Source organism: Lotus japonicus, chromosome 6 (genome assembly GCF_012489685.1).
Source record: "Lotus japonicus ecotype B-129 chromosome 6, LjGifu_v1.2".
Lineage (NCBI taxonomy): Eukaryota > Viridiplantae > Streptophyta > Magnoliopsida > Fabales > Fabaceae > Lotus > Lotus japonicus.
In genome coordinates this window covers 49,469,163-49,485,564 of record NC_080046.1, presented here as the reverse complement: position 1 = coordinate 49,485,564, position 16,402 = coordinate 49,469,163, and the positions used below count along the sequence as shown (strand labels likewise).

Here is a 16,402-nt window from a genome sequence, read left to right as displayed (position 1 = left end):
CCGACCAAGATTAAGAATGGAATCACTTTTGTGAGTGTGATTGTGAGAATGGAAGATATTTTTAATGTTTTAATGTTTTACTAGTGTTCTTTACCCGTGCGTTGCACGGCGATTAAATTTATTGTAAAGATAAATCAGTAGTAATGTGTTTTAATTTAGTTTAGGCTCTTTTCAATAAGTATAAAAGATATGGAACCGAACATATGTTACAAACATGTAGATGAATATAGCACAGTAAATAGATTAATTTGATGAGGTTGTAGATACCTGACTATGTCAACACTTGAATAGTAATAAAAAACAACTTTTTAAGTAATGCATTACATTGAAATTAAAATAAGATAAACATAACAATGACAGCAACATGAACCCTTATTCAAAATTGTAGTCCATGATTAATGATATAAACTTCATAATCGAGCTTGTTGTCAATAAGCATATTTGAGCTATAGAACCTAGAAAGGAAAAAAAATTATAAGTGTAATAATCAGTAACCAATACAAATATAAACAGTGTATAATTTCAAGTTGCTTGATATATTTTTATGCTGCCAACAATAAAGAGAATAACCATATCAGTTTTCCTATTTCTAAAATTTAAATTCAAATTAATTGTAAGATAAATCAGCACTTACATGTCAAATATTATCGAAGACTTCTTGATACACTACGTTGCGTGTAGTGTTAGATACAACTCCTTCGTCATCAATGATGAGCATCTTCAACATTTTTCTAGATTTAACTCTAGAAAGTGCAACATATAGCTGCCCGTGAGTAAAGACAGGCCTTGGCAAATACAATCCAACATGAGATAAAGATTGTTCCTGACTTTTATTTATAGTCATCACAAAACATAAAGTAACAGAGAATTGTCTGCGCTGGAATTTGAATGGAATGTCAGAATTAGATGGAGTTAAGCTCATCCTTGGAATAAATGTTGTTTCACCCATCTTGTTTCCATTTAAAACAGTAGCAACAATTATATATTTAGTCAATGCGTTGACTATCATTCGAGTGCCATTACACAACCCTGCAGCTTGGTCTATGTTTCGAATGAGCATGATAGAGACACCAACTTTCAATTTAATTGCATGGTTTGGTATTTCAGAGCATTTGAAATCATTTAAGAATTCAGATGTAAATTATTTCGCATTGTCACCTGAATCTTCGTCTGACTTGCACGGAGTATCACAGCTCAAATATTCTGTTTCATCACCAGGAATCATTGCTAACATAAAGTTGTTGATTTCCTCTAAACTTTCAAGTGTTGGTGCAAGGATCACTCTTTCTTGAAAGAATGAACTTTTTTGCAAATTATGTGCAAGTTTCGGATATGCAAAATTAACTAATTCAAGCAACGGTTCCTTACACTGTTCAATAAGAAGATCTGGAGGAATCTCAATAAGTGTTTCTTCCTTATCAATCGTTTTAACTGTACCATCTCCCACTTGAAGCAACCAATCTGCAAACTCTTTTATTTTTGCTGCTGAAGAAGTTGATGTAGCATTTTGCAATCTCATATTAACAGTCAACTTCATTACCTTGCAATGCTTCCACAGATATGAAGAATTGATAGCTGAACCGACAATTTCAGAACGGCTTCCTTTGGAAATAACTGGAAGTATTTGTCTAAAGTCGTCTCCCAGTACCACAACTTTACCTCTGAATGGAATGTCATAACCATGGGTAGACTGAGTCTTCATAATGTCATTTAGAGATCTGTCTAAAGCTTCAAAGCAATGTTTGTTTAACATAGGTGCCACATCCCAAATAATTAGGCTTGCTTTTTTCAATAATTCAGCTTCTGGGGAACCTTGACGAAGATTACAGGTTGATATCTCATTTATTGAAATAGGAATAGAAAACCTTGAATGAGCAGTTCTATCTCCAGGTAACAATAGCGATGCAAATCCGCTAGATGCGACATTTAAGACGATAAGGCCCCTTGAACACAAAGCAGCATATAATATATTCCAAACAAATGTTTTTCCAGTTCCTCCAAAACCATATAGAAAAAAGAATCAACTGTTATCAGACAAAACATCGTCCAAAACATTCTTATAAAAAATATCTTGCTCTGAAGTAAGTGAACTGACCAATTCATCATGAATCTTTACCATTTCAGCCATATTATAATTCAACTCACCTGCAACGAATCTATCTTCAAAATTATGAATTTCTGAAAATTTAGGGTATGGTAAACATGGAAATTCCTTGAGTGACCTTTCATTGCCTTGCAATATTTTTTCAATCTCAATCATACATAAGTTCTGTAATTCTTCATCCTCTATACGAAGATATGAAGGAAATTAAATGAAATAAGGAAAATAAATTAAATAAGAAAATTAAATTAAATGAGAAATATTGAGTTTTAATTTTTCCATTTTGAGAAAGAAAATGCATTTACACAACTTAAATTTTTCCTTCTAATAAGACTCGCCATATTTTGATAATGTCAAATTTGGAATATTTTTTAAAAAATTGTATTATTTTTAACGTGATACTCACATATAAAACTTTAAAAAAAAAATTGACACATTTATTTAGACAATAGAAGCTCTGATATAGATTTTTTCTGAATTTTTTTTTTAACCTGCAACAAATAACAGTGAGATTTGTAGGTGAATCTTTGTTTTTTTCTATTGGGAAAACTAATTATAGGTTAATTTGAGTATAAGAACAAAATATCTCTATAAAAATTAGAAAATAGATATGGTATATAATTATGATATAGTAGCTGTCCAATCTCTTAGGTTGTGGCGTACTTTCTAAAATACGGTAAATACTGTTGGGTTCAATTAACATATGGAAATAAATAGTAATAGCCATGGACAATTATACATGTGAAAAAATAAACGCATACTAATTCATAAGGGAGAAAAAAGTAAATATTACTAATTGTGTCCAAAAAATTAATTTGATGAAATACCTGGAATGTTGAGTGCTTTTCTTATGTCATATAAAATCCCATCACTTAAAAGAGTCCAAGACTTTCTCCAAACTTCTTGTGGCCTGGAAATCAAGTTTGTCATCAGCATTCTAGTAAATAATTTCCTTAGCTGAGATCCGGAACCAAGTTCACTTACAATTGAAATTCCATCAACATACTCCCGGTCATCCTCCATTAATCCCATCGCTTCGCATGCATCGCAGAATGTGGGATAAACAACACCCTTAATAGTTCTTATGCTTTTAAAACTGTCACAATCTTTTTGCCTAGTTAATAAAACCCGCATGTAGTAATTTTCTCCCATTCCAGGAGCAATAAATTGCAATCGACCAAGAGAAAGGTCTCTTTTCCTAGGAACCCATATTGTTGATTTTTTGTTTTACACAAACTTGGAATCAAATTCTGCATATGTGAGATTTCAGCTCAATGTTATGTATAACAATTAATTAATATGGACCAAATTTGAAGGCTGCACGTGAATTACTCATCAGAATTTCCTATTATAGGAAAATAGGATATACAATTAACATGATCTTAATACAGTTAAATAGGAAATTAATTAATATGTTAAAATCGTCGTTGCAACCTTGATGGTAAATAACACTAAGTTCATTAGGTTTGACTTGTTTTGCAAACAACATTAACATGGTGTTAATGCTTGAATGAAATTCAACCGTGACTTTCTCAACAAAATTAACACCATTTTAATTCTTGACTTTTTTTAAGCAAAATTAACACTATTTTTTTGCAATTTGAGTTAAACCTTTTTAATGAATGGCCTGACTTTTTCTCCTTAATTAAACACCAATTTTCGTGGTTTTTATATTTTATAAAAAAATCTGAATTAATACATTTTTTTTTTCAAATTCTGATCTTTGCTTGATTTATTTCAAATAAAAAAAAACTGAAAAATTGTTAAAAATAGAGCTAATTGAATTAATTCCTCCATATCTTTTAAAAATCCATAACCGCAAAATTGTTGGAGATTTTAAATAAGGAATGTTTTAAAAACCTATAATGGAATTTTTTGCTCCTAATAAATGGTTTATACAAAAAAATATCCGTTTTAAAAACATAATGAAAATTCAGTTTCAAAAACTTGAATGGCTTTGAATAATGGGCCTAAAAAAACTGAAATCAAAATGGGCTTATACTATATTGGTCCAAAATAATAAGACGGTGACACTTGTCAAGTAAAGAGGGGAGGTGGGTGAGAGCCATTCTTGGAGTGCCAAATCATGAAGGTGGGGCTCACAACCTTCCTCTTTTCTAAAGTATATAGATAGTCATTAAATAATTGATTCATGCTCTTTTATATTCTTCAATTGTTTAACTAGTATTTTTATATAAACCAAACTATAGAAATAGTGGTTTAACATTTCGTCCCCTAAATAAATGGTTGGACATTTGATTCTCAACTTTTATAAATGGAAAAAAGAAGAAGAAGTTATTAAACAGTTTTCTGTCGCTTAGCACAGTGTAAGTGAGACCGTAAAATTAGCCACAGTGTTGTTAGTTGTGTAAATATCTTGTTTAGAACTAGAAAAAATTGTTATTTATATAGGTAAATTAATTATATGACATATCAGGTAGAGAAAAGTGGTTAAATTTTTTCGTGGACTCTCCCTTTGAAAAAGTAAATTATATTTTTAAGAGTTAAATATGTTCGGGGTTCCTGAACTATAGCGAGAAATTGGTATTCGTCCATCAACTAAATTTCCATTGTTTTCCATCATTTAACTTATAAAACTGTTTGGTTTCCATCCCTTTACCGGTTGCCATGCTGACATGGCATGCCAACTAGGAGGTAAGTGGTGGCATGTCTTTCCACTTAACATTTATAATTACATTTTTCCCCTTTTTCCATTTCTTATACATAGAAAAAAAAATTCCAAAAGGGTTTTCTATCAAAACAAACAAAATTATATACACTCATTTTTTTTTATAAGCAAGAGACATATATATTGAAATGAAGTATAAGAGGTACTTCAACCCAATACAAGTAGAGATAGAATGAGAAATAAGTCAAATGCGACATAATTACAAGGAACTTGAGGAAAAAACTTTAGAAAAATGTATCGTTAAAACCTTACTAAGAAAATCCCATTAAGAAAACCCAGTGAAGGTAAAAAATATAAATTTCTAAAATCCAAAGAGACGCCTCCAAAAAGAATTAGAAACAAATCAAAGAAATCAAAGCCAACTTTCAGTGCTCTAATGCTCCACCACTCATTCAAGTATATCCAATGAGACTTGCTGCCACATAAATTGGAATAAAAAACAACTTGAAGTCCTGCACCAAAAAGCTCGCCTCCCTCTCAACCAAACCGGAGCAATAGCAGTACCGGCGGAGCCAATGAACCAGCAAGAAGCTTCCAATCCAACACAATAAACCAGCCTCCCAATGATACGGCAATCCAATAAACAAGTTCTCACAAAATAAAGAAATTGTGAGCATAAAATCTAGAACCCGCATATAGGATTACAATGCATATAAAGCATGAATTACAATACAACAAAACACAAAATTGGTTCACTATACCACTTAGGAATTGCATGAGAAAAGTCCTTATTTTTTACCTTCAACCATGACCAAACCTTTAGTCGAACCTGCTCAAACACCTCACATGGATCAGACTCCTCCTCCTTAAAAACCTTGCAATTTCGAGCAATCCAAAGTTGTCAAATTACTGCAACCCAGATTGCGAATAGCCCCTTAGTTTTATGTGCACTCCTGCCCCTTACAAATTGCCTCAAATGATCCTTGGCAGCACCAGGGAAAACGCAACACCAGCCAAGTCACTTCACAACCTTGCCCAGACATGCCAGGCAGTAGACTCCAGTGAGGCCGCACAAAGGAGCAAACTGCACTAGGGGGAGGGACATGTCTTTTCACGAAATTTACCTACCTTCGACATAACTATAATACATGTAATTATATTAACACGTGTTAATTGGAGTTAGTTAGGATCAGTTAGGTGTTGTTTAGAGTTAGTTTTAGTTTAGTTAGAACCAGTTAGAGAATCAATTATTTTCTTTCCTTGATCAATGAAATCACTCACCGATTCAGAAGTCAACAATTTCACATTCAATATGGCATCAGAGCAATTGAATGTGAAATTGTTGATTTATGAATCAGTGAGTAGTTTCATTGGTTAATTGTTGAATATATACATTAGCTAAGAGGAAAGAAAATAACCAGTTCTCTAACTGATTCTAACAAAGCTAAAACTAACTTAACCAACACCTAACTGATCCTAACTAACTCTAATTAACACGTGTTTAAGTCACTGTACACGTGTTAATATAATTACATGTATTACTTCCCTCAAGATGGAACATAAATATTATGAATGTCCATCTTGCTTAATATGTCTGTAACATATGGAAGCGGGAGAGGCTTGGTAAAAATATCAGCAAGTTGTTGTTGAGTGTGAACTGGAACTAAACGTAGCAAGCCTGTCTCAACCTTTTCTCTAACAAAATGGCAATCGAGCTCAATGTGTTTGGTTCGTTCATGGAATTGTGGGTTAGAAGTTATGTGAATAGCAACCAAATTGTCACAATAGACAGTTGTGGAACCAGGATGCACTTGGAAGTCAGCAAGCAAATAATGAAGCCAAGTAAGTTCAGATGCTACAGCTGCCAAGTCCCTCTGCAGAAGATTTGCTCACGGTACCTTGCTTCTTTGACTTCCAAGACACAAGAGAATCATCTTCTTCCCTAAACACACTATGTTCTTTTTGGACTTTGTTTAATTTTTTTAAAATTTTCTATGTATAGGAAATGGAAAAGAGGAAAAATATATAATTATAAATTTTAGGGGGGGGAAATTAAAAATAATTCAAGAGTACTTCATGAGAAATCGAAGGAAAAGTCTAAATTAGAAAGCAAAACTCAAATAACTCAAGAGTACTTCATCATAAATCGAAGCGGGTCAAATCAGAAAGTAAAACCCAAATAACTCAACAGTACTTTTGAAATCGCAAGAAAGAGTCTAAATCAGAAAGCAAAATTAAACTTGAAGCAATCAAAACCAAAATTTACTAAAGCTAATTAACTATAGAATTCAAACAAAAGTCACCAAAAATAGAAAAGAAAAAAAAGAGTTTTGGATCAATAAGACGTTGAAAACTTCCTCTCGGTTCCACTTTTTGTTGAAGGAGAATCAATTCTTACCTGTGTTGAACTTGTGACACTTGAAAGCTCTTTTCTCTGTTGTTGGGTACACATTTCCGCACATAGTCACATGCAAACTCGCGGAGAGCTGCCTCCGCAACTTGTTCGCGGAGCTCATCCCTCCTATCAACGATCTCTTGGTTCTTGGCGGCGTGGTTGGCCTTTCACCGGCACACCTCAACGTCCGTGTAGTACATAGGCCCACACGGTTGCAACGACATGTTTTTGGAGGGTTGGGGTTATGAATGGGGTTCCTTATGATAAGATAAGAGTTGAGCTGAAGTTATGGGTATTTGTGTTATTTTAGGTTAAATGGATATGTTCATGTCTCTAACACTAATATTACTAATGATTTTTTGTTTGTTTTGTTTTTCAGCCATTAACACTCTAGATATGTATTTTCATTTGTTTTTTTTAATTATTTAAAACTATTATTTTATTGAAAAATGTCGGAGCAAATCATTATAAACTAATCATCACAGGTGGGGAAAAAAATCTAAGAATTGAAGCAAATCATAAAAGTGGCAATGTTGGGTTGAGGGGTTGAATCTTCAAGTAATTTATATCAAGACCCTCAACATAGTTAGAATGAACTATTATTGTACCTAGTACCTGACTAATACTAGTGGCAACTCTTAATTGGCACTCAAGTTGTGTGAAACACCTAGTGATATCTTTGACCGAATGCTCACTATGTGCGACCATACTTTTAGCATTTTTCCATCTCACCTTAATAGCAAACGACACATCGTCACTACCAGGGCTAACGGAAGCCCAAGACTCTTCAATCTGTAAGATTACACCGACTCATATGTTTGAAGTCATGACTCATTAAATAGAACATTAGTCACAAGCCTTGCCCCAATAACACCATTCCATATCTTAAACTCAATGGCTTCATTTATGACATGGATCTCGATGGTGGAGTCCTCACCAATCTAAGTATAGGATTCTTTTAGCTTAACTTAATATTGTAACCAATAAAAAGGAAAAAAAAACAAATAAAATTGTATTTCAAAAACTTGAGCTAGTAGATGCTCTTGATCTTCAGCCATGGTGTTTAGTCCTAGATGAATTTTCCATTCATTAAAATGCTTGTGACAATTTTTTAAAATGCTTCACAAGCCCATTAAGCACACATGTGACCCCCTTTCGAAGCCTTCATTGGGCTTTTACAGGGAGGGTTAACGAGCCCACTCTCCCTTGGGCCCAAGACCGATCTAGCGAGGGTACAGGCACACAAAGGTTCACGTTTCACCCTGAGTCACTCATCATCAAGGATTAGAAGCAAAATGATAAAACATAATAGGCAGAGACTATTTGCGCCGCCCTGTTTTGCTAAGTCCGCCATCTCCTTTTTTAAAAATTTCAACAATGCCCTTAGTAAAAAAAACATAAAAAGGTAATATTTAATTTTTACTTCCCACACACCATCTCCTTCTTCCTCCTCACCCTCCTCCTCACTCTCCTCTTAATCCTCCACTCCTCCACTCCTCCACCCCCAAGCTCTTTTGGGTGATCTCAAGTCAAGAATAGAAGCTTACCCATGTAAGTTTTTACCTTTTTCCGAGCTTTTTTTCAGCTTTTTTTAGCTTCCATCGCGATTTCGCGACTTTCTGACGTAACTGGATAGTCCCGCCCTTAAAACTGCGGGAATGAAACAAATTACACGCTCCCGTTAACATACGTGCGGACGTGTTAAATTTATACCTTCCGCTAACTTGTTAGCGGAAGTCAAAAAAACTTAGTCATTTCAATCGTCTTAAGTTCTGGTACTGCTACTATCTAAATAAAATTGATTTTCCCGTTAACATACGTGCGGAAAGTGATATGTTGGAATAATAGGTCCGCCAGTTAAACTGCGGAAGGCAAATATGTGCTGCCGCATATTAAAGTGCGGACAGAACAAAGTTTTTTAGATTGATTGAGCTTATTTTGTTGATTGCAGCATAATGATACCTGAGGAAGTAAATAGGCCCAATATGGAGATTGTGCCTTCTGTGGATCTTACAAAAGCTTTCACCACTAGCCAAGTAAGTTTTGTTCAATTTAACAAGTTAGGCACTATGTGTAGGTCATGCGATGTATACTTAATTGAGTTTTTAAATGTTGTAGGCTTTTGAATCCTCCAAAGATCTTGTTAATTGGGCCAAAGCTGTAGGTAAAGAGCATGGCTATGTTATTATTATTCAGAAGTCGGACTATGGATCTGACAAAAGGAGGGCCGTGATGACACTAGGATGTGAGCGTGGCGGCAAATATAAACCATCCACATCGGTGTTAAAGCGAAATCGGATTGGAACTAAGAAGTGTAATTGTCCATTCAGGCTAAGGGCAAGGCGTAGCAATAAAGATAAAATGTGGACGGTGCTTGTGCATAGTGGGATCCATAATCATGACACTGCTGAGGTTTTGCAGGGTCACTCATATGTTGGCCGTCTAAATCCAGAGGAAAAGGCGATGGTGGGAGAAATGATTGAAGAAAGGGTCAAGGCCAGTGATATTTTGATTGCTATAAGGAAACACAACCCAACCAACTTGACTAGAATTAAACAGATTTACAATGAGAAGCAAGCATACAACAGGTTGAAGAGGGGATCGTTGACCGAGATGCAACACTTGATGAAGTTGTTGGAAGAACACAAATACGCACATTGGTCCAGGGTGTAGGATGGTACTGATGTGGTCAGATCTTTGTTTTGGGCACACCCTGATTCCATTCACTTATTCAATGAGTTTCCTCATGTTGTGATTCTGGATAGTACATACAAGACCAATAGGTACAGGATCCCTTTACTTGAGATGGTGGGGGTTACGTCGACAAATTTGACATACTCAATTGCTTTTGCGTACATGCAGAATGAGCAAAAGGATGAGGTTGTTTGGGCTGTGAATAGATTAAAAGACTTGATCATTAATGAGGACAATCTGTCGAAGGTCTTTGTTACAGACAAAGACCAAGTTTTGATGGAAGCATTGGAAATTGTTTTTCCCGCAGCTCGCTGTCTTTTATGTCAGTTTCATGTACTTAAGAGTGTAAGTGGCGAGATGAAGAAACTTGTGAAAGACATTGAGACACGTGAAGACATTACTGATAGATGGAATCGATTGATGTATGCTGCCAACGAGGTTGAGTATGATAAAGCTGTGGGTGCTATGTCGAATACCGGTGAGCTCTGGACTTACATTGAGACTAATTGGTTGCCTTTGAGAAGCAAGTTTGTGAAGTTTGAGATTGATACTTGTATGCGCATGGGGTGCACGACAACAAACAGGTAATTTGTTGCTATCCTTCACTTTTTTTACTTCAACTGTAAAATGTTTGGCAAAATGTTTTCTGTTTTTTTTATTTCATGTTTATACCATGCGCAGAGTTGAGGGGGCACACTCAAAGCTGAAGAAACTATTGTCCGACAGTAAGGGTGACTTGGTCATTGCGTGGACTGCGATGAACAAGCTTATTATCATGCAGCATGACAAGATAAAGGAGTCCTTCCAGCTCAGCATATTTGTCACAGAGCATTCTTTGAATGACCCGTTCTATAAGCATTTGCGCGGGTTTGTATCTAGAGCCGCATTGCACATTATTGTTAAAGAGAAGACTCAAATTGGCATGATTGGGGTTGGTGGTATATACTGTGAATGTGTACTTAGGAGAACCCATGGACTACCATGTGCTTGTGAGCTCATGAAGTTTGAATCTGTCCCATTACTTGCAATTCATCCACATTGGAGGAAATTGACTTGGGATTCTTCGGACCGTGACATGGATCCAACATTGGGTTTGAGTTTTGAGTCTGAATTTGATAAATTACGAACCAAGTTCGAGGAGTCTTCTCACGGAGTTAGAATGTCGATCATTGAGAGCCTTAGAATGATTACTTATCCAGAAACGACTTCTATGTGCGCTCCAACAAAGAAGAAAACAAGGGGTAGGCCAATGGGATCCACTAACAAGCCCAAGAAGTTTGCCAAGGGATGTGGTGAGACCTCTACAAAGCGCATTCCTTGTAGATGGGAGACTATTGACAAGGAGTATCCGGGCTCATGGCGTGATAGCAACACGACACCATTACAGGAACCTTCTCCAAAGGTTAGGTCTCAAAAGGCTTCTAAGGCTTCGAAGGCTTCTAAGGCTTCTAAGGTTTCTACGGCTTCTAAGGCTTCTAAGGTACAAAGTCCTCTGATTCGGATGGTGTGTACAAAGAATAAGAAGCCTGTGAGTAGTTACCTACGTCGGCGCTACCTTAAACAAATCCCTGGTGAGTTTCATCCATTCGTTGTTGACTTTATAAATGTAAAGGGAGATGGCCACTGTGGATATAGATGTGTTGCATCGTTGAAGGGTCTTGCAGAAGACGATTGGCCACTTATACGTAGGGAACTTCTGACGGAGATTGATTCGGATGCTAATATGTACATAAACATGTTTGGAGCCAGCGAGGTTAACCAAATGTGTTTAGCTCTAACAGTTAAGGATACTAAGCCCGTAGGTGAAGACAAGTGGATGATGATACCAAATATGGCCTACCTTATTTCCACAACATATAAGTTCATAGTGTTGACTATTGCTAATACCGGATGCAACACTTTTTATCCGTTAAAGGGAAAGGCGGACCTAGTGGAAGAACACAAATTCATGCCGATTGTGCTTGTCAATAAAGATCATTTCGTTGGGGTAAATCCTTATCCTTTATCCTTCATAATACGTATATGTAAAACCTTATACTTTTATGCTTATACTCTTCTTTGCTTGTAGGTTACTCTTCGTGAAGGCCATCCAATGCCGACCACAGCTCACTTGTGGGCATACAACTGTCACCCGGATGCAAGAAAATGGGAAGAGCCTTACAAAGAGCGCATTGAAGAATACGCGGCTTATCTGAAACAAAAAAATGGAGGATGTAGTGATGATATTATTGACCTTAGTGATGATTAATTATGTTGGATCATTAAGTTGTTTTGTAACGAATTGCTTGTAATTTATATGCGTGTAACGGATGATTACTTTGAACTTTATAACTGTCTCCTTAAAAAGCTTGTGATGCCTCTGGATTGTTATAACTGTCAGGAAATCAGTCTGTGCATGCCTCTGTTATAACTGTCATTAATTTTCATCCTGTCCGCACTTATAACTGCGGTAGGTCATGACGCATCTGTAAGAGGTACTGTAAGCCTCATTAATAGAACCAATTTCCCGTGGTTATAACTGCGGAGGTGTTTTTATTTTCATCCTGTCCGCACTTATAACTGCGGTAGGTCATGACGCATCTGTAAGAGGTACTGTAAGCCTCATTAATAGAACCAATTTCCCGTGGTTATAACTGCGGAGGTGTTTTTATTTTCATCCTGTCCGCACTTATAACTGCGGTAGGTCATGACGCATCTGTAAGAGGTACTGTAAGCCTCATTAATAGAACCAATTTCCCGTGGTTATAACTGCGGAGGTGTTTTTATTTTCATCCTGTCCGCACTTATAACTGCGGTAGGTGATGACGCATCTGTAAGAGGTACTGTAAGCCTCATTAATAGAACCAATTTCCCGTGGTTATAACTGCGGAGGTGTTTATATTTTCACCCTGTCCGCACTTATAACTGCGGTAGGTGATTTTTTGGCAGAAAACTTTTGGTTCATATAACCATTCCCAATTTTGGTTCATATAACCATTCCCCATTAATAGAACCAATGTATCTCACTATATTTCTAACCATAACATTTGGGCCAGTGATAACATGAATGTATGATGCTAAACAAATTATCCAACAACACATAACAAAATATCTGAAATTATCCAACAAACACATAGTTGCACTATCCAACTAAACATAACAGAAGATCCGAAATTATCCAACAAACACACATAGATGCTTTATCCAACAAAACACATAACAAAAGACCCGAAATTAAACAACATTAAACAACATCATTATCCAACAAAATAAAAGTACAAAGGTCCCTAAATCTAACGCCCAGAATTTGAAGGCCCAGCTCCCGAGTCCCGTCCCCTAATCTTTCTTCCCCTCCCGTGCACTGCTCCCTCGATGATGGTATGCATATTGTGCACCACATCCCACATCGGTGAACCCGGCGGGGGCGATCCATCTGTCGTCGGATCAACCGCAATGCCAGAGTACAACGCAAGCTCCGCAAACTGGTTCTGAAATGACAATAAATAAGGTCAATATACACATAGGCATACACATAATCGTAATGTAAGCCACATGGCAAAAACAAGTGTCAGTACCTCTAGAAATGCGAAGCGGTCGCCTTTGTACTCATCTGGGACCATGTAAGGGTGTGAGACCTTGATATACCAAGGAGTGTATTCGCCAGTGGTCTGAAAAGGGAAAGCAGCTTCTTCCGACAGATGGCAAATGTGATCATTCCAGTGCGCAAATCTACGATCACACTCCCGGCACGTAACTGACGATGGTGGGGGATCTGGCACATACTGGATCCGGCCAAACTGCCTGATGACTCGATTTGGGAGGTATGGGAATATCATCCCGGCATGCCTGATAAATCCCCTATACAAGGCAACCTGAGGGAAGGGCCAGTGATCATAGTGCTATACATAAGGTCTCCAAATCACAGAACTGGCCGGAAACGTATCCAGGTTCATCCTCTTCTGCGCAACCTCAGTAGTCCCTCGAAGCGCCTCCCAAGTTAGTGCAACAGGCCTGTCTGGTGTGTAGGCAGGGTTGTCCCTGCGCTCAAACACTGATCCGGGGAAGTGGGCAAACACCCATGACTGCAAAAGAGAAAATGCCAAAGTATGATGCTAATTATTTAACAACAAACGTTTTAACAATAATTAGAAAGAAATAACAATACCTGCAGAAGAGATAAATAACCAGCAACAGACTTAGCACCATTCCTACTGGCCTCCCCGAGCTGACCATACAAGTAAGCCAAAGTGGCAGCTCCCCAATTCCACCTTGATGCATTCTCAACATCTTCAAACAGAGACAAATACACAGCACCAATATATGTGTTGCTCTTGTCACAGAAAAGGGTCATGCCAATCAACCGCAGCATATAAGCTCGGCATGCAGGAACTTCATTGTTGGCCTCTACGTGTTTCTCCACAATAGCTTGGAGAAAGCTAAAGCGAAGAGATGGACCCCTACAAGCATCAAACTCCTCCATCACAAGCTCAATGTCCACATCAAGTAACTGAGCAACCGCAGGAGCCGCCTCTTCCCTAGTCGGGTTACCAAAGGAGAAGAACTCACCCTCTACGGGCAAGTGGAGTAATGCTGAGACATCTTCAAGTGTGATCGTCATTTCCCCCCAGGGTAAGTGGAAAGATGACGTCTCAGGATGCCATCGCTCAACAAAAGCAGAAATAATGCTCTGGTCAACACTCGGGCTTGTGCATTTCATCACCCACCGCAAACCTGCATTATGCACCGCACCCCTTATGTGCCGAGCATGATGGACTACAGGATGACACATCCTCCCATGATTATAGGTCTTGAGCACACCTCTAGTCTCATAATTTGGCCGCTTGTATGACCTCCATATGTCACGAGCTATATGTTCGTCATACTTAGTCAACAAGCAAAGGTCAAACGGACCTCCCTCATACCACAACCTGTTCTCATCGTCCTCATCACCAGACTCCTCATCAAACTCCGCCTCGAGGTCAGCACCGACATCCTCCTCAGCCTCCTCCTCACCACTAGTCTCCTCCTCACCACTAGTCTCCTCCTCCGCCTCAGTGTCATCATCCGGCTGATCAGCCATAATCTCATCATCCTGCTGATCCTGTACAGCAGGCTCTTGTTCAGCATTCCTACCCCTTCCTCTACCCCTTCCTCGACCCCTTCCTCTACCCCTTCCTCTATTAGCCTCTTCTGACCGTTTGCGGTTAGAAGCATGAGTGGAGCTACGATCCCGTGGAGCAGTAGGTTCAGTAGAAGGACCAACAACACGGGCAGTTTTCCTAGGAGGCCTGAAAATTAAAAATACAAAAATTAATACTCATGCACAACAATTTATTAACATAAACAACAGTTTATTAACATAAACAACAGTTTGCTAACATAAAAAATAATTTATAAACATTCAGAGAAAATTCAGAGAGAATTAAAAAAAAATTGACAAGCTAACCGCACTTAAACTTGCGGTAGGTATAAAAGATTTGACAGGCTAACCGCACTTAAACTTGCGGTAGGTATAAAAGATTTGACAGGCGTACCGCACTTAAACATGCGGTAGGTATAAAAGATTTGACAGGCGTACCGCACTTAAACATGCGGTAGCCATAAAACCTGTCCGCGGTTTAGAGTGCGGGAAAGTCACGAAACCTCCTCCCATTGCAGAATCAAATCGAGGGACTGAAATTTAACACGAAATACAACCTAAGCCTCGAAAACTTGTAAGAAATAACTTACATTGTTGTTCTTCTTGTGGGTTATGGGTTGTTGTTGTATTTTGTGGGTTACTCCTTCTTGACTTGGTCTCCTTCTTCCTCTTCTACTTCAACTTCTTCTTCTTACTTCTTCTTCTTACTGGTTGTCCTCCTTTCTCTTCCTCTTCTTGACTTGGTTGTGGGTTTGAGATACTTGATTTTGTGAGGGTTGAAACTTTTGAAATTGGGTGGGAGAGGAAGATGGTATACGGTTGAAAGAGGGGGGAGGGTTTGTAGAGATAAGGTAGTTTTTTTTTTTTTTTTAAATTTAAATTACTGAAGGGTATTTTAGTCTTTTCGCGTGTTTGGGGATGGCGGACTTAGCAAAAAAGGGGGCGCAAATAGTCTCTGCCAACATAATAACACATTAATGAAGAACATTCATATTCCAAAGACTAATGAATTGCCCGTCATAACCGCCCAACAATCAAGGATATCAGTTACTGTTATTTCGTGTAACATGATTACACACCCGCCCCTGCAACTGAAGGGTCAAGGAAGATGAGGAGCCACAAAGCCGACCTTAGGACTAGGGGTGTACAAGACCCGACCCTACCCGCCAATCCGTCCCGGCCCAAGCCTTTAGGGCCGGGTTGAACCCTGCCCTATCGTTAAAAGTGACCGGGTTCGGGTTGATCATTGAGTTGTCCGACTTCGGGTAAGGTCAGGTTCGGGTTGACACTCGGGTCACCCGGCCCGTCCCACATATATATTTTATAAAATTTTAATTTGTGATCAAAATGTGATAGATGGTGCTCAAATTTATCTTACCATGTGAATGAGATGAAAATGTTTAACATCTGTCTTATGAATTAAATAAACGTTGGTCAAAATATGGACACTTTCATGCTCCCACA

At 37.8% G+C, this 16,402-nt stretch overlaps 4 protein-coding genes across 4 annotated transcripts; 2 read left to right on the top strand and 2 right to left on the bottom strand.

Annotated features, from left to right (window-relative positions):
• The first annotated feature begins 9,080 nt into the window (after positions 1-9,080).
• On the top strand, positions 9,081-9,798 carry LOC130725483 (uncharacterized). Its single transcript, XM_057576707.1, has 2 exons — positions 9,081-9,161; positions 9,244-9,798. The coding sequence occupies exons 1-2, from the start codon at positions 9,081-9,083 to the stop codon at positions 9,796-9,798; spliced, it is 636 nt and encodes a 211-aa protein (XP_057432690.1).
• Positions 9,799-11,546: 1,748 nt separating this feature from the next.
• On the top strand, positions 11,547-12,586 carry LOC130724334 (uncharacterized). The gene is made up of 2 exons (XM_057575538.1): positions 11,547-11,806; positions 11,888-12,586. The coding sequence occupies exons 1-2, from the start codon at positions 11,555-11,557 to the stop codon at positions 12,065-12,067; spliced, it is 432 nt and encodes a 143-aa protein (XP_057431521.1). The 5' UTR covers positions 11,547-11,554; the 3' UTR covers positions 12,068-12,586.
• Positions 12,587-12,912: 326 nt separating this feature from the next.
• On the bottom strand, positions 12,913-13,643 carry LOC130721910 (uncharacterized). Its single transcript, XM_057572498.1, has 2 exons — positions 13,374-13,643; positions 12,913-13,286 (listed from the first exon to the last, which is right to left on the bottom strand). The coding sequence occupies exons 1-2, from the start codon at positions 13,632-13,634 to the stop codon at positions 13,092-13,094; spliced, it is 456 nt and encodes a 151-aa protein (XP_057428481.1). The 5' UTR covers positions 13,635-13,643; the 3' UTR covers positions 12,913-13,091.
• A 38-nt stretch (positions 13,644-13,681) lies between these two features.
• Positions 13,682-15,998, bottom strand: LOC130721909 (protein MAIN-LIKE 1-like). Its single transcript, XM_057572497.1, has 3 exons — positions 15,529-15,998; positions 13,964-15,086; positions 13,682-13,880 (listed from the first exon to the last, which is right to left on the bottom strand). Coding segments are annotated over exons 1-3 (1,308 nt in total). The 5' UTR covers positions 15,531-15,998; the 3' UTR covers positions 13,682-13,697.
• Between the last annotated feature and the right edge of the window lie 404 nt (positions 15,999-16,402).